General features: G+C 44.8%; 1 protein-coding gene across 1 annotated transcript; it reads right to left on the bottom strand.

Moving 5' to 3' along the window:
* Positions 1-1,173: 1,173 nt before the first annotated feature.
* Positions 1,174-3,883, bottom strand: LOC147897469 (uncharacterized). Its single transcript, XM_087380025.1, has 8 exons — positions 3,662-3,883; positions 2,954-3,386; positions 2,762-2,859; positions 2,448-2,635; positions 2,003-2,349; positions 1,795-1,895; positions 1,478-1,668; positions 1,174-1,381 (listed from the first exon to the last, which is right to left on the bottom strand). The coding sequence occupies exons 1-8, from the start codon at positions 3,881-3,883 to the stop codon at positions 1,174-1,176; spliced, it is 1,788 nt and encodes a 595-aa protein (XP_087236151.1).
* Between the last annotated feature and the right edge of the window lie 12,387 nt (positions 3,884-16,270).

Genomic DNA, 16,270 nt, shown 5'->3' with positions numbered 1-16,270 from the left:
GTGTGACCTGCTACGGAGAGTTTGGTTGAGCTCCAATAGAGAAGCTTGCAGCGAACACTCTCCAGGACCGGGGCAATCTGCTGCTTGTAGATCACGATTCATGACATTGGGGAAGAAGAGGGAGAATTAAAGGGTGAATTAGCGGTCAAGTCTTAGGTAGACATACAATAGAGGATGATGATATAGGTGATCAATTGTATGTAAACTTAGAGATAGACTTATTTGGTGTGTAAGACGTGGCTCAAGATGAAGCTATCGATGTAAATGCTACTGATTGATTATTTTGACATCAATGAGTCTTCTTGTCTTTGGCCCTCTCTAATGGCATTTTGTACATTTGTATGTTAAGTTTACTATCAATGTATGAGTGTTTTGATATCAAATTTTGTATATATACTCTTATATTTTTTATCTTGTGGTCAAAAATTATTTTGGGTCCCCTGGGAAACGATGTTCTGTAAAAACGTAAGTATGGAAAATTTAACCCAGAGTCGACATCAGTGATGGTGTTAGAGTCGGTGCAAGCGTCAACAGTTGTCGGTATGCGCATTGGTTTGTAGCGAGACTTATACCAACACGCACACCGACTAGTATTTCATCGTCGATACCGACACCTCCCCCACCCACCAACCATACCGATGATTTTCATGCCTGTGCTCACAAAGCGTCGGTAGACAACGTCGGAAAGAGGCCCATGTCTTGTAGTGTCGATGTCCTTAATCATGCAATCCAAGTTTCAATTGGCTTGCACTTGGAAAAGTTCAAACAAAGCTCAATAGTATAATATTCTAATATGGTTGTGTGGATAATTGTGAACTTTAATAAAGCATTATGAGGATGAAAGGTGCGCCTTCTTCTCTAGTCATGCTTTTTAACGAAGCCAAGAGAGCTCTCTCTCTCTCTCTCTCTCTCTCTCTCTCTCTCTCTATATATATATATATATATATATATATGTACACACACCTCTCTCTCTCTCTCTCTCTCTCTCTCTATATATATAGTGAACATGCAACAACCTCTTACAGTTCAGACACATTGGTTAAAACTCTCCTGGCATATATTCAAAGCCAACACAGCTAGCACTCGAACATCAAAAGCTTCAGAATATGTCATGGCAGGATTTCTAGGATCTGTGTTTAACAATCAGCCCCGATGTTAGCTCTGGGCTCCAAGCTATGGTGTCCTGATCCTCACATCACTGTAATACACAGTATATGGCAAATTTGTCCCGTGCCATTTTCCTGACCAGCCACCATCGTTTATCGCAGATGCATTCCACACAGAAGCATATAAGTAAACAGGCTTTACAGGATACGGTCTGTTTAACATAGCTTCTTTAGCCCTTGTCACTATTCTGATGATCCTGCCATCCACAAGCCATCTGCAAAAGAAGAACATAGTGAATTGCAGAAAGCTGGTGCTTAAAGGATATGCACCATAAGTAGACAATTGCAACGAATAATTCAAGAACACTTACTGAATCTGATCGGTGTTGTACATGATCGTATAGGTGTGGAAAGCTTGGGAGCAGTCATATCCCAGTGCTACCAATACTTCGTGGCCGCCAACGCCATTCACGTAATAGTTTGTCTGAACGGAATTCTTGTCCTTTCCAAGCCATTCGAAATCTATCTCGTCTTGAACCTTGCTTCCTTCTAAGGAAGATAGCTGCACAAATTTAAATGCTCTTTTGTTAGACGGCGTTCTTCGAGCGACGTCACATGAGATATCACGCAAGAGCTGACCCTTGTTAAGCTTAGGGGAAATCAACAAATACGACGGTTGCTGCCATACATAGAAGCTAGAAAGAAGGCCACTGGTATCTCCTGCAGCACATTTGATTCTGCCAATAAACGTCCCTGAGGGATAGGGTATAATGGACCTGAACCTTCCACCTGCGGCATTTTCGGATCCATGTTAGCGTGTTGCCCGGAACATTGCAGCAATGCAGGAGTTTGTGTTCAGTCGCTGGTAAATGCCGGGAGTCATGTATGAGACTCACCACACCCTCCTTGGTCAAAGGTGATGGAAATGTCACTCGAGGCAGCAGCAATGTTTGCGAAACAATAGTCTATTGCAAGCGGCCGCATTGGAATGGGTACAAGAGACAAAGAAGCAGCGACAACCGGTACTTTCCAAGTTCCGGTGACGAGAGGAGACGCTACGCTCATATCAGTAAAATAAGTGCGAAAAGGGCCACGAGTCCAGTCGACTTTTCCAGCATACTTTCCATCAGCAACGTTGGACGCATCCCATGTGTAGCAGTATATGTAGCCTGCCTTCGCAGGGTATCCCTGAGATGCGTCGGACCTCGATAGATTGCGAAGCATGATATTATCTGCGAGCCACCTTTGAACAGCAATACAAGCGATCCAACGTGTAAAGCATTATGGAAGGAGCAGTACAGAGATGTAATGCCTTAATCTTGGCAAAAGATTTGCACGTACACAATGCTATCGGTGTCCCATTTGATTGTGTATGTATGAAAATCGACAGAGGTGTCATAGGACAGAACGAAGAGCTCCTGGTTTCCGCCAGAGTTCCCATTGGCGGCATAACTTGTGAGTACTCTGTTGGGATAGTTCCCGAGAAAGTCAAAGCTAATCACGTCGCTGGCTTGATCGTTGGAAGATATCTGTATTTTGGAACCCAGAAGCTAATTAGGGGTTGCTTCATGTCGAACACTCGGAAGCAAATATCAGTAAGGATCAATGAGCTTTAGAAAGGAGACTCCAGACGCTAGCAGTTGGAGATATCGTACATAGAAGCTGTTTATGATTCCGGTGGGCTTCACGGGGGTGCGTATTCGAACAGAGAACACCCCAGAAGCATATTTGGTGGCCGAATGTAGCTTTGCACCTGGGTAAAGACGTTCGGGGTGATCAACAACGGTTTCGTAAAAACAGGATGGAAGCTCGATGGAGAGACCGAGAAGCTCCACAAATAGAGTTACCGCAAGACTGATCAAGCCTGATGATCGCTGCATTGGATTGTAGTGTGACATGGTTGGCACAGTAGTCGACGACGAACGACAGAGGGGATGCCGCTGGTTTAAAGTTGTTAGGAGATGCACCGCCTGAAATGCTTTCGGGTGCGATTTCTGATGCAGGTTTTGGATTGGCAGCCTGTGGTGGTGAGGTGATGGTGTCTTGAGAGGGATTCTTGGATTCGCCGGGAGTTGTGATGGCTATGAGTTCCTCAGCGTTGGAGACGCTTCTGCTTACTCGTCGCAGAATCGTTCTTGCATTGGTGGTTCCGGCAGTAGGCTGTGATTTGGCGAGGGAATCCAAGCAAGCGTCGATGAACGTATCCACCACGTTCAGCTCCTCCTTTGCATCGCCAGGTTTTGCGTTGGTGAGAAGTTTTCCTGATTGTATGAGACTAGCCTGATCGAAACAGAGTGGTTTAGTTAATCGAGAATTAGTACGTTCAGTCTCTCTCTCTCTCTCTCTCTCTCTCTCTCTCTCTTTCTGTCTGTCTGATCAAAGTGCTGATCGGGTGTGTTGTGAAGATGAATTGCATATCGTTTCTCTCTCTCTCTAGCTGTGTGATCAAAGTGCTGATCGGCTGTGTTGTGGAGATGAAATTGCATCTCACTCTCTCTCTCTCTCTCTCATCAAAGTGCTGATCGAGAATGTTTGAAACAAATGGCATGAGTAACCTGCGCGGAGTCCAAATTAGCCTTGCAATTGCCCACGAGATCAGCGCCCTCGCTGACTTCACTGAGAGCCACCAAAGCATCGTTGATCCTATTTCTGGCCAGGGTGGTGGCTCTATCCTGTTTAGAGGTGGCGGCAAAGACAAAAGAGCTTGGAGTCGAAGCGGAGGCGATGCAAAGAAGAAGTAGAAGGAGAGTGGACGTGGGCACCATGAAAGGATCCATGACTGCAAATTACGAGGTGTAGTCGAATGTGTTGCAGCAGCAAAGATGAGGTGAAGTGGGGAGATGGAGCTATGGCGATGGCGATTCAGGGGTGGCGGCAATCAATCAAAGGGCTGCGGCGTTTAATCTTCATCTTTCCGCGTGACCTTTGGCATTATATTTAGCGCCTTAATAGGGGAAAGTGGTGGCCAAATTGTCTATGTATCAACTAGGGCGTTTGCTTAAATATTGTGAAATGCTCAACTTAGCTCCCGAGTTTATCCCCCCATAGCTCCTGAGTGAATCCCCCCACACGGAGGTATCCCGCCACACGGAGGTCGTCCCATTCCTTTATTACAATAGCCAGGCAACTGCCTTAGCCAATTGCAGTTACAACTGGTCAGCTTCTAGCACAATGTCTATGCGGTACGACACGCCAATGCCTATGTGGCAAGCCATGTCACACCTCCCCCCTTAGTTAGAAACGTTCGTATTCGTCATAGAATCTTGTATGGCCCAATCCAATTGTGCATAAAGCTTTCGCATAATCCTTTACGATGTAGTGGGTAATACACAGACACAAGATCGCCTTCATAGTACTCGACATCTGTACATCCTTCATTGCACAATCGTTGTTGTCGTGCCTGTGCTATGCTGAGGTTGTTGAGTAGGGCTGACTGTAGCATCGGTTGGACCTTTCGGAGGTGATTGTACAAATCAACTGCATATGCAAATCTTCCTTGAATTTGTAGTTCTGGCAACGAAGGTGGGAACTATGGGTCGCTCGAAATGGGCTAATGCGAGTTGAGGCACGTAAGGCAAAATGCGATCGCAATCATCATGAGTAGGATTGACATATGTTTTTATCATCTGCTTCACTGTTTTGACTTGTCTTTCCATCAATCCAACTATCTAATAATAATGTGGGCTAGAATATGAGAGATGGATGCCAAGGCACTTTGCTAGAAACTCCATCACCTATGATTTGAAATTTGTCCCTTGATATGAGAGTATAGACTTTGAGCATGAGTGTCTTGTGATCACCTGCTCCATAGGAACTTTCCTACTATGTTCGCTAATATAGCTGCAATAGCCACTGCTTCACACCATTTTGTTAAATATTCTGTTAGAATTATAATGTATTTGTTAAATATTCTATTAGAATTTTAATGTCTTTGTTCCCAGCCAAAGATTGTGGGAAAGGACCTATGACATCCCATGCTACCAACTTGAAAGGTTGACTGACTTTGACGCTTTGTAGGAAACCTTGGGGTTTGACGACAGAGGTTTGGTAGCTTGGCAAATTGGATAGGCTCGAATTTGACTTGTGATGAAATTGCGCATTTTGGGCCAATAATAATAGGTTCGAATGGTCTCCAATATTTTATTCATCCCTAAATGTACAAATAGAGTATGTGCATGAAAATACTCAATAAAATGTGTGCACATACTTACTGGGACATATAATCGGGGCTCTTTACATGGTGCTATGAAATAGAGTAGATTGTTTTCTACCAGGAATTGACATTGATCGTGATGGGGTTGCAGTGTTGGGGTAAAGGTGGGGTAAAGGGCAGTGTGCCCACCCACTTGTACAGTGCCCATGTATACTCATATATATATGATAGAGGAATAAGCTGGAGTAGCTTTTGCTCCACCATTTTTTGGTGTCTCCTATCCCTTTGTGTGTGCTCTCCTCTCCCACAACTGGTATCAGAGCCCATGGCATTCGATCTACGAGGAGCTCTCTGAGCTTAGCAATGGAGCTGTCAGGAGGCTGATGGCCGTAGAGCACGGGCATGGAAGGAGCTATTTGTTGGGAGTGGTGGCTATGGCGATGGTGGAGCTCGTGGAGCTCGTTCGTCATGGTAGAGAAGCATTGACATTGAAGATGCTATGAAGGCGTTGAAGGTGCACTGTGGGTTCAGCCGGGGAGTCTTGCGTTAGGTGCTCGTTGTAGTTCCATCAATGGAGCTACTGTTGCATAGAGGCCGGCTTAGGAACCGTCATGGCGGCTGCTTTCTTGCAGCTCGTTGGAGAAGCTGAAGCCTTGGTTGCTACTCTAGGCATGTTTGCTACTGCAAACTCCTTTGAGATCGACTGAGTCGCATGGGTGCTTGTTTGAAGTTTGAGGTGCTGAAGTGTCTCGGTGGCTGGGAGCCTGGCTATTGTGTTGTGACTTAGAGAGGCACTCTTATTGCTTGTTTTGTTTAAATCATCATTCGCTAGCCTGCAACTGTAGGAAGGCCGTTGAAGGAGTCATCGGATGGAGGAGGCTTGTGCTCAATGAGCTACTTGGATCATGGGACTTCGCTTGGCTTGTGAGCCCATTCGTGGCGATTGTGAGTCATGGTTGCTTTCAGGGTGCCAAAAATGAGATGGCGTTGGACGATGCAAGCTGCATGGAGAGAAGAGTTGACGATGCCGAGGAGCCATTGTAGAGCTGTTTGCTCTATTGAGTCACCGTCTTGAACGTGGCTGGGCCGAGAGGGTGCTTGGAGCATGTATTCCTGTGGAGGCTTCACATTGATGAAGCTGGAGCTGCCTCAGTCTTTGGAGATGTATGAGGCATCGAGTAGTTTCTTTCTCTCAAAGATACAAAGGACCTAGTCTTTCTCTTGCGAACTATTTTAGAATGAGAAACACTCAGCCTTTCTCCTATTTTAGAATGAGAAACACTCAGCCATAGCCATTCTTGGCACTTGCAGGTTCCAGTCTTGGCATAGTTCTTTGCCATTGTCTCTAGCTCATCTGGGAGCTGTTGGGGAGCCTCTGGATTGGATGTTTGATGCAGTTGAATGCTTGGGGGATTGCCAGTGATTGCATTTGTACTCTTGGAGCTGAGGACACGCTGATTTGAGGCTGTTGCTTGGGCACTTTGCGGGACTGGTCATATGCCATTTTGCAGTCTTGCACAAGGAGCTTTCAATCTGTACATCACTTTGGCAGTGGCATTGACACATGCTTTGACAGCGGTACATGCCTGGTTGAGATGCATTGACAGTTCGTTGGATGTATGGTTGTTTGCCTATGTTGGATACATACGGTGGTACGGTGATGTATTGAGATCCTGTCAGATTAGCATCATTTGGAGCACATTTCGGGGCTGTTTTGCCAGTGCTTTTGGGCTATTTTATTGCTGATCTGTGAGCATTCTTGGGGCTGATTTGGTTGGGCATTGTACTTGCCATTTTGCTGGTGTTGCAGTTGACATACGGGGTGATCTGCTGGATGTATTTTGACCATTTTTGGGGCTGTTTTTTGCCGGAGCAGATGAGTGCTGTAAAGGGCAGCAAACATTCAAGGAAGCTGCTGTTGCTGTTTTTATGACAAAACAGTCATTTTCAGGACTGAATATCTCTTTCCTGGTGTGGAATTGCACTTTGTGCCGAACTGGAAAGTTGTAGTTCACAGAAAATACTACAACTTTGCTTTTGGAAGCAAGTTGATCCGGTATAAGCTGCAGGAGTTACAGCCTCTGCAATACCACAAAACGTTGCAGTCTACTGTCTATTTGTGACCAATGTGCAGGAAGCTATTTTTCAGGTGAGAATATCTGAGAATCCAGAAGGATTTGGCTCTTGAGGTCAACTAACAAGTTGTAGATCTTTCTACCAGCTACAACTTTGCTGTTTACAGCTTTGGCATCCGGTCTTTCAGTGAAAAGATATCGCTATTCAAAAACAGGGACAGCATGTTATTTTGCCCAAAGTGGCTGTGAGGTATTGTTGTAGGAATTTCTCTTGCACAACAGTGAATTGGGAACTCACAGTAAAATACAGAAAGTGATTGGGATCTCACTTCAGTCCAAGGGCATTATTGGCATTTTGGCAAGTCACTTTGGCACATTTGGCAAGTGGTGAATGCTTGATTTTGTTGCCAAAGGATTGCACACTTGAGGTGATGCATTGGTGATGCAGTAAATGCCATTTCGATGCATTATGGATTTGCATTGGTGGATGCCGCACTGATGTTTATGGATAGTTGAGCTGGGCTCCTATTGCCATTGGTTGAGCAGGCATTGCTCATTTGGTTCAGTGCATTTCTTACTTGGATTGCCAGGCATTGGCAGGTTACTGGGCTGCATATATTCTTGTTTATGCCTCTTTATGGCTGAGTGCTTTTGAGCATTGGATCAGCCAGTTTATTTGGAGACTTGATTGGTCTGGACAACACTATATTTTTGGTCATTTTGGTTGCCTATTGCACTATACTGCTCTTTGGTTGTGAGCTATTGTGCCACAAATATGGCATCTACAGCTGGTAGTGCCCTCTTTGATATTGAGAGGTTGGATGGATCAAACTTTCATATTTGGAAAGAGCAGATTTATGATGTGTTAGTGCATGGTGTACAGGGTGTAGACTACCATGCATATGAGTTTTATACTCGTATATGCCGGATGTATGACCATGATAGTGTTATGTTACAGCATGATGGGCTGAAATGTCCTGATGGGCTGAAATACAGCCTTGATATGCACTCCAAAGATAGATCAATTGGTAGAAATAGGTCATGTTCAAGGGGGAATTCTAAGAGCGAGTCTAGCTCTCGGACTTGTGTTAGATGTTTCTATTGTGGAAAGTATGGCCACATGAAAAAGTATTGCTGGAAATGGCTGAGAAAATACAAGAAGAAGAGCAAGGTTAAGAATGACAGGAAGAAGGAGAAGAAGCATGTTGAGCTTCAAGGCGTGGATGCCAGGGTTTCCACTGATAGTAGCAGTGATGAAGGCATTCTTTTGTCTATGTCTGACACCTCCTTCTTGGCCACTGATGTACCCATTCTTGGTGATTGGATGTTAGATCCATGTGCTTCATGTCATATGACCCCTCATAGGTCATGGTTCAGTGCATATCAGGAATGCATTGTGGAGAGTGGTTTGATGGGCATTGATCATTCTATGGATGTCTATGGTTATGGGGATATCCACCTTGTTATGCCTAGTGGCTCTATTCTTGTTCTACAGAGGGTTAGACATATACCAGGACTTGCTACAAGCAAGATCAGTACTGGACAGTTGGTTGAGGCAGGTTATCATGTCTCTTTGGGTGATCATGCATGGAAGATTGCTAGAGGCAATCTGGTTATGGCTAAGGGATCACGGGTTGGATTCTCTTATGCATTGCATGTATCAGGTGTCCAGGATAAGATGCTTATGATTAGTAAGCAGCCATTAGCTAGTTTATGGTATGCCAAACTTGGACATATGTCTACTGCAGGTATGGAAGCCCTTACAACATTGAGATACATTCCTGTTATGGATGTCTCTCAAATTTTATGTCATGATTGTGATGATGATCAGCAATCAGGATCCTCTTTTGTAAGGAAGACAGTCAGTGAGAGGTATGTTGAGCCATTGCAGTTGGTTCATAGTGCAGTTTATGGGCTTATGCCTACTGTTTCACTGGGTGGCACCTCTTACTTTGTGACATTTATTGATGCTGCTACAAAATACATATTGGTCTATCCGATTCGACAGAAGCATGATGTATATGATACATTTCAACGCTTCTTGGGTAATGCTGAAAATCAGTCAGGAAAGAAGCTATTGAGCTTGATGACTGATGGTGATGCAGAGTTTACCTCTTCTAGATTTCAGCATCTATGTGATACACTTGGTATCAGGAGGGTGTTGACCACTCCTCATCTTTCTGCTCATGATGCCTTAGCAGAAGGCATAAATCGGATTCTATTGGACAGGATTGGTAGCATGCTACGATATGCAGGTCTTACCGAATGCTATTGGGCTGAGGCATGTAAGACAGCTGCATACTTGCTTAACAGGTCACCCAGGAGATCTCTGAATGGTAGAGTGCCATTTGACTTCTTGACAGGCAAGGCACCATGTTATGAGTATTTACGTGTGTTTGGCTGTGAGGCTTATGCTCATGGTTCTCGATCGAGGAGGTGTATCTTCCTTGGATACAGTGAGTCCAGTAGGGACTATAGGTTATGGGATTCTTCAACTACAGAGTTGATACGCAGCCATAATGTCTATTTTAGAGAGGATGCTATGTTTGGACAGCCCAGGACTATGGATAGCAGGAGAGTGGTGTTCCAGGAGGGTGTAAGTGCACTGATACCTCCAAATTCTATGCAAGGACAGCCCATATCCTTTGGAGTGGGAGGTTTTTCCCACGGTGAGCAGGTTATAAAGTTGGGACAGCCACGATTACTTCCTGATTTTGGTCAGAGACGGTCAGATGTCTCTAGTATTCCACAGGTTTATACTCCTATGGAGATTGTTGATGCATCTTCTATGGACAGTTACAGTTTACTCCCAGGATGCGGAGTGCCTCTTGTAGATGAGGATGAGGCTATGCATGGTGAGGAGGATACCTTGGCTAATGATGCCCGGTATGATCCATTGGCTGGTTATGCCAAGATAGATGTGGTTTCTGCACTTATTGACTCCAGTTATATTGCGCATGGGCAGAAATCATTGATATGTTTGCTTCGTAAGTGCCTCCATGGCCAGAAGCAATCCCCTTGAGCTTGGCTTCATAGGTTTGATACCGTTATGAGAGCTCACGATGTGATGCGCAGTGAGACAGGTTATGGTCTCAGTATTCAGGAGGTCGCTATCCTTCTGAGGTTACTTGCCATATGGTTCCTTATGGACAGGGATGCTTTGCAGTGGGAGCTGCATGGTCTTGATGATGTTTGTCAGATCCTTGGTTGTTTCAGTATGGAGAGGGGGAAGTTACTGAGTACTCCATTTCCTGTATTGGCTCCATACTTGAAACACAATAGGTTTGACGATCACAGATCAGTTGAGCAGCAAGTTATGGTTGATATGGCAGCCATAGTACTTCATGCATCCATGACTGTGTTGAGACTTGGTTCTCACATGTTTGCCATTGGGGCTACACTTCCAGTTCTTGCTTCTGTTGCAGTGGGAATTGGTAGCATGATTATGGTAGATTTTGGTAGTAGGGAAGCGGTTGTGGACATCAGGTCCTTATGCTTCCAGGAGCAGCATGCAGGTGATGCAGGTTGGGTAGACCAGCAAAGGTCTATTGTAGGTTATGTGCTTATGGTCACAGGTGGTACAGAGACATTTTCTCTGCACAGTGATAGTTCGAGTGCTATGGACTTAGCACAGGAGCACGTGGTGGTGAGAGTTCACTCTCCCAGTGAGATCTGGCATGAGATCTTGGTTGACAGGCATCTACAGCTTGTCATTTTCTATCCTGCAAACCTGATGTCTGCTAGCAGCTTATCCTCTATGCACTTTGCACATTGTAAAGTGCCGATGGGCATAGGATGACGGTCTGGTCATCTTGTTTTTCAGCCTATGGCTGATTGTATTATATGTGTACTATACTCCCTTAAAGGCACACTGCCTTTAAGTGGGAGGTTGTTGGGGTAAAGGGCAGTGTGCCCACCCACTTGTATAGTGCCCATGTATACTCATATATATATGATAGAGGAATAAGCTGGAGTAGCTTTTGCTCCACCATTTTTTGGTGTCTCCTATCCCTTTGTGTGTGCTCTCCTCTCCCACATGCGGCGGTTGTTGTATGTTGGTGACTATCTGTTGGACGACTGGGTCTTATTGCTAAATTCTGGGAAAACTAACATGTCAACTGGCTGGATAGTGGATCCAATGTGATATGGGGAAACCTCCGGGGGTTCACTCAATAATTTATGTGACTATCACGTGAGTTCAACAAAAGGGAATATTTAATTTCATTTGTTTTCACATTTTCACAGACTGAAGGGTGCCAAGAAAGGTATTTTGGGAAAAAATTTACAGGTTGAATAAGAAAAGGGTGCATTTTATTAATGAAAATTTCATAGATAAGGGGTTTTATAAATAGACCTTGAATGCACTTGATATATAGGGTTCATACATAGTGACGTCCTTGAGGGGGAAACAAAGGAATCATGGGACTATTTAGTCTCAACACTAGGTCGACTAAATTATGATTTTGTATATTTTGGATCATTGTACTGTGTGGCAAAGCATCGACGATTGTATTTTCTTTGCGAGGGACGTATTGCAAATCAAATACATAATCTTGAAGTGCTAAAATCCACCTCATGAGTCTTCCTAGCGGATGATTCTTCTTTAGCAGTGGAATCAACAATTGATGCCAGCTGGTCGGTTTGCAATACAACTTCAGCTTCATGCAAGTAGGGATGTAGTTTAGCAAATACCCACATGATTGCCAAGATCTCTTTTTTTGTGGTCGAGTAATTTCATTTGGATGTGATTAGGGCTCGACTAATAAATGAAATAGGTCAGACCTAGCCATCTTAATCCTACAAAAGCACTGCACCTAAACCTTCATTGGATGCATCAGTCCTTAAAAAAAAAGGTTTTTGAAAATTTGAGAATTTCAAAAGTTATGTAGATGAGAGCATTTCTTTGAGCTTCTTATACACCTCAGCACATTCAAGTGTCTACTCAAACTTCTTGCCTTTCTTGAACAATTGCCTCGATGGATATGTGACTTTTGCGAATTTGGGTAGGAACCTCAGCATAAAAACTACCATCCATAAAAACCTATGCAATTGCATCACTGATTGATGTTCAGGATACTCTGTAATTGCACGTACCTTCTCAGGATCCATTTCAATGCTGGCTTGAGAAATCAAAAACCCAAGAAATTGAGTTTACTGGCTGCCTATTTGCACTTTTTGAGTTGCAGCTTCATATTATTTTCCTGTAGATGTTTCAAAACTTCATCTAAGACTTGAAGATGTTGGTCCCAAGTAGCTGTGTGGATTAGAATATCGTCAATATAGGTGACAAGGACTTTTTCTTGGATCAAATCACTAAATAATTTATTTACCATTCTCTAGAAAGTGCTTGCAGCATCGGACAAACCGAAAGGCATCACCTCAAACTTATATAAACCACTTGGCATTCTAAAATCTATTTTCTCTGCATCTTTAGGGTCGAGGGGTATCTACCAATACCCAGCAACTAGATCAATTGATGGAAAAGATTTGGAAGAGCCTAATTGATCTAGCAAATCATCCAAATGTGGAAGAGGATACATGTCATGAATGGTGACGGGATTCAGAGGCCAAAAATCTATGCAAAAACTCAAATCACCAGAGAATCACCATTGGATTTTTTTGTTAAATGTGACTTTGCAACCCATGGACTCGTCAAAGGTTGGATTACCTTCTTCTGCAGCATGCTTTGGGGACCTATGATGAATAGCCATTTTGATCCGTGCTGCTCTTTGGTCTTGATATGATGGCATACTGGTGATGTCGTTCTTGATGCAAGTAGGGAAGGATTTGTTGTCATCTACAAGTACTTCTTCAACAATGCTTGTATTTCCTGTGCTTGCTCATTGGGTGATACCCTTGGTTCTGTCTAAGAGCACACTACATCTGAGAGAGAACCCTAGCATGTAGTGGGCTCTCTCTCTCTCTAATGGAGCTCCCTCTCTATGCGATGGAGCTCCCTCTCTAGTCGCATATCTCTCTCTCTCTAGTCCCATACCTTCCCAACCTTCCTCTAGTTGTGTACCTTCCTCTCTCCCTCAAGTCTTCTCATCTCTCCTCTCTCTCTAGTCGCTTACCTTCCCCTCTCCCTAAAGTCTTCTCATCTCTCTTCTCTCTCTACTAGTGTTTCCCTCTCCATCACGTCTTCTCACCCCTCTTCCTCCCTCACTCCTCTCCCTCCATTACTCCTCTAACTCTCCTCTCATCCCTAGGGGCCGCGGCCCCCAGGAGTCCTCTCTCTCTCTCTTCCTTCTCTCTCTCTCCTCCCCTCCCCTCTCTCTCTCTCTCTCTCCCTCCCCTCCCTCCCCTCACTCCTCTCTCTCTCTCCCCTCCCTTTTCCTCACTCTTCTCACCCTGGGGCCGCGGCCGCCAGGACCCCCCTCTCTCTCTCTCTCCCTCTCCTCCCTCTCCTCACTCCTCTCACCCCCTCTCTCTCTCTCTCTCTCTCTCCCTCCCCTCCCTCTCACCCTGGCGGCCATGGCCACCAGGACCCCCCCCTCTCTCTCTCTCCCTCCCCTCCCTCTCACCTCCCCTCCCTCTCACTCGGCGGCCGCGGCTGCCAGGAACCCCCCCTCTCTCTCTCTCTCTCTCTCCCTCCCCTCCCTCCTCTCCCCTCTCTCTCCCTCCCCTCCCTCCTCTCCCCTCCCTCTCACCCTGGTGGTCGCAGCCACCAGGACCCCCCCTCACTCTCTCTCTCGCTTTCTCTCTCCCTCCCCTCCCTCCTCTTTCTCTCCCCCTCTCTCTCTCTCTCTCCCTCCCCTCCCTCTCACCACCCCTCCCTCTCACTCGGCAGCCGCGGCTGCCAGGAACCCTCCCTCTCTCTCTACAAGTATGTCTTTTTGTTCTCAGACCCACAATTATCTAACTGGAGTAGCAAGTTCTCTGGCAACTTTTGGTATGTTGTCTCAACAATAACACATCGATCTAAAGATGGTGGATTTTCATGAGTAGCTAACGGCAACAAATTCCTACATGTGTCTGCATCCCTCGCAATGGAAGTTGCCATGGAATTCATGGAAGACTTTGAGTCAGCTGGTACAATCTCTAGATTTGCATTTGTGATCATGGCATCTACAATTTCAGAGAAGGCAAGTCCCCTTGTGGGCAATATGGGCACCTTCAGAACTGTGATGGGAGTCCAAAGTGTTTCTTGAGCATAGAGCATTCAGAAGGCTTCTTAGAATCCCATCTGTAGCAAGGTCTCCGAGGTCATGCTTATCCATCCCTTTAGGTTGCGCAAACAAATTGAAAGTGATCCAATTGTCAGGTTGGAATCACAGTTGACCACAAACCATTGAGGGTGAAGTGTCCATAATGACCTTGTCCATGCCCATGGGTAATCATTCCAATGAGTGAAACCTGTAATTGCCATGCAGAATCGGTGTCCTTGGACCTCACCCGAAGTCTTGGAATTGCCGTCTTTTTTTGGTCCATCTTATCATGGATTATGCATACATACTTTTTTGGATCCATCTCGGAGTATCTATGCCATGCATAGTACAAGTTCCTGCAACTCTGTTGCTGTATCATATGCATCTTTCTCTCCTCCATCAATGAATTGCGCTCATCTTGACTTTTTGTGGCTGCCAATTGAGCCTTAATCTGACTGCACAAGCTACATTTAGAGAATTCAGTTGTCTTAGGAAGGGCTACATTTTTTAAGTTTGATTTCCAAATCCTACCAAATGTGGATGTGGATAAGCTCTAATAACCATGTTGATTAAGCAAAGTGTTGACCTCACACATGACATCTATATTCTTAAACACTTTAGGTACCACTTGATGTGTCTCTCTAGAACCATCTTGCATGGTTCTACTCTTGTGAGGCATATGCTATGTGCTATTATCTACACAAAGTGTTGAATGAGAGCCCTCCTCATACCTGTGTGCACCTTGCTCCTCCTCACAATCCCAGAATTCCCATGCACATATCGTTGCACACCACTCTCAAATTGCTCCTTGTATCGATAAAATGATGCCCTTGGGATTCCATGCATCTCATACCAGCGGCTCTACAACACACATCCCGACCATTTACCCTAAAGTTGTAGTGTATCCTCCTAGCATAGTCATGATGCCAAGCCGTTGACAACACATCATATACAAAGTTTGTACTGCACTCCAAGGAGCTGCCCCAAAAATTCTTCCTTACAGACATTATGAGGTCTCATTCAGCATGCTGGCAGCACCTACTACCATAATAATCGATGGACAAAACTTGTTGCACCGACTCTAGTGACATTTTATACATTGGCATTGGAGGCTCCCTTTGTTTAGGCACCCTGCTGAAAGTGTACCTTCTTTTCTTTGAAGGTGGAGCATCCTTTTTCAACATTCGATCATTGACCACCTCATTTGTGCCACCAACCTGGCTCATGGGGGGACACATATTGTTGCAATGGTCTTCCATCAAGTAAGGTAATCTCCTTGATGGGCCACTTAACTAGGCTGAGAGATCCGACATCTTGCATAGAAGCTCCTAAGTCACTTCCTATAATTTGTTCTTTCTTTTCAATACCCACACCAATGCAATTTTTACCCAATAAATCAAAGTTTATAGAGTCACCCCCCAGGAAAACATACAAGATCACACCGTCCCCCATGGTCTTTGTTTTGTTGTCATCCCACAAGACAACCTTTTTCTCTTTCCAAGATTCACGGATGCAATTGCTAGTTTCCAATGAAGAAATTGGTATTGCCTCAACATAAGGTTGCTCAGGCTCACTTGGTGTGGCTTCTTAAGTTACCGGATCATCTAAAGAATCACCAACATGTTTTAGAGAGGTCTTAGGCCCCTTGACAATGCTCCAAAGTGCCTCACTAATAAGCATTGCATCCATAGTGGGAAATCACAAGAGCATATCATTATTGATAGACTTCTCCACTATCACCAGTACATTTTTTGCCCCAATCTTCACACCACTATAGTACCCCTCTGG

This window comes from Dipteris shenzhenensis, chromosome 10, assembly GCF_047967505.1.
Source record: "Dipteris shenzhenensis isolate YYH24624 ecotype China chromosome 10, Dip_SZ_1.0, whole genome shotgun sequence".
Taxonomy (NCBI): Eukaryota; Viridiplantae; Streptophyta; class Polypodiopsida; order Gleicheniales; family Dipteridaceae; genus Dipteris; species Dipteris shenzhenensis.
This window is presented reverse-complemented; position numbering and strand designations above follow the sequence as displayed.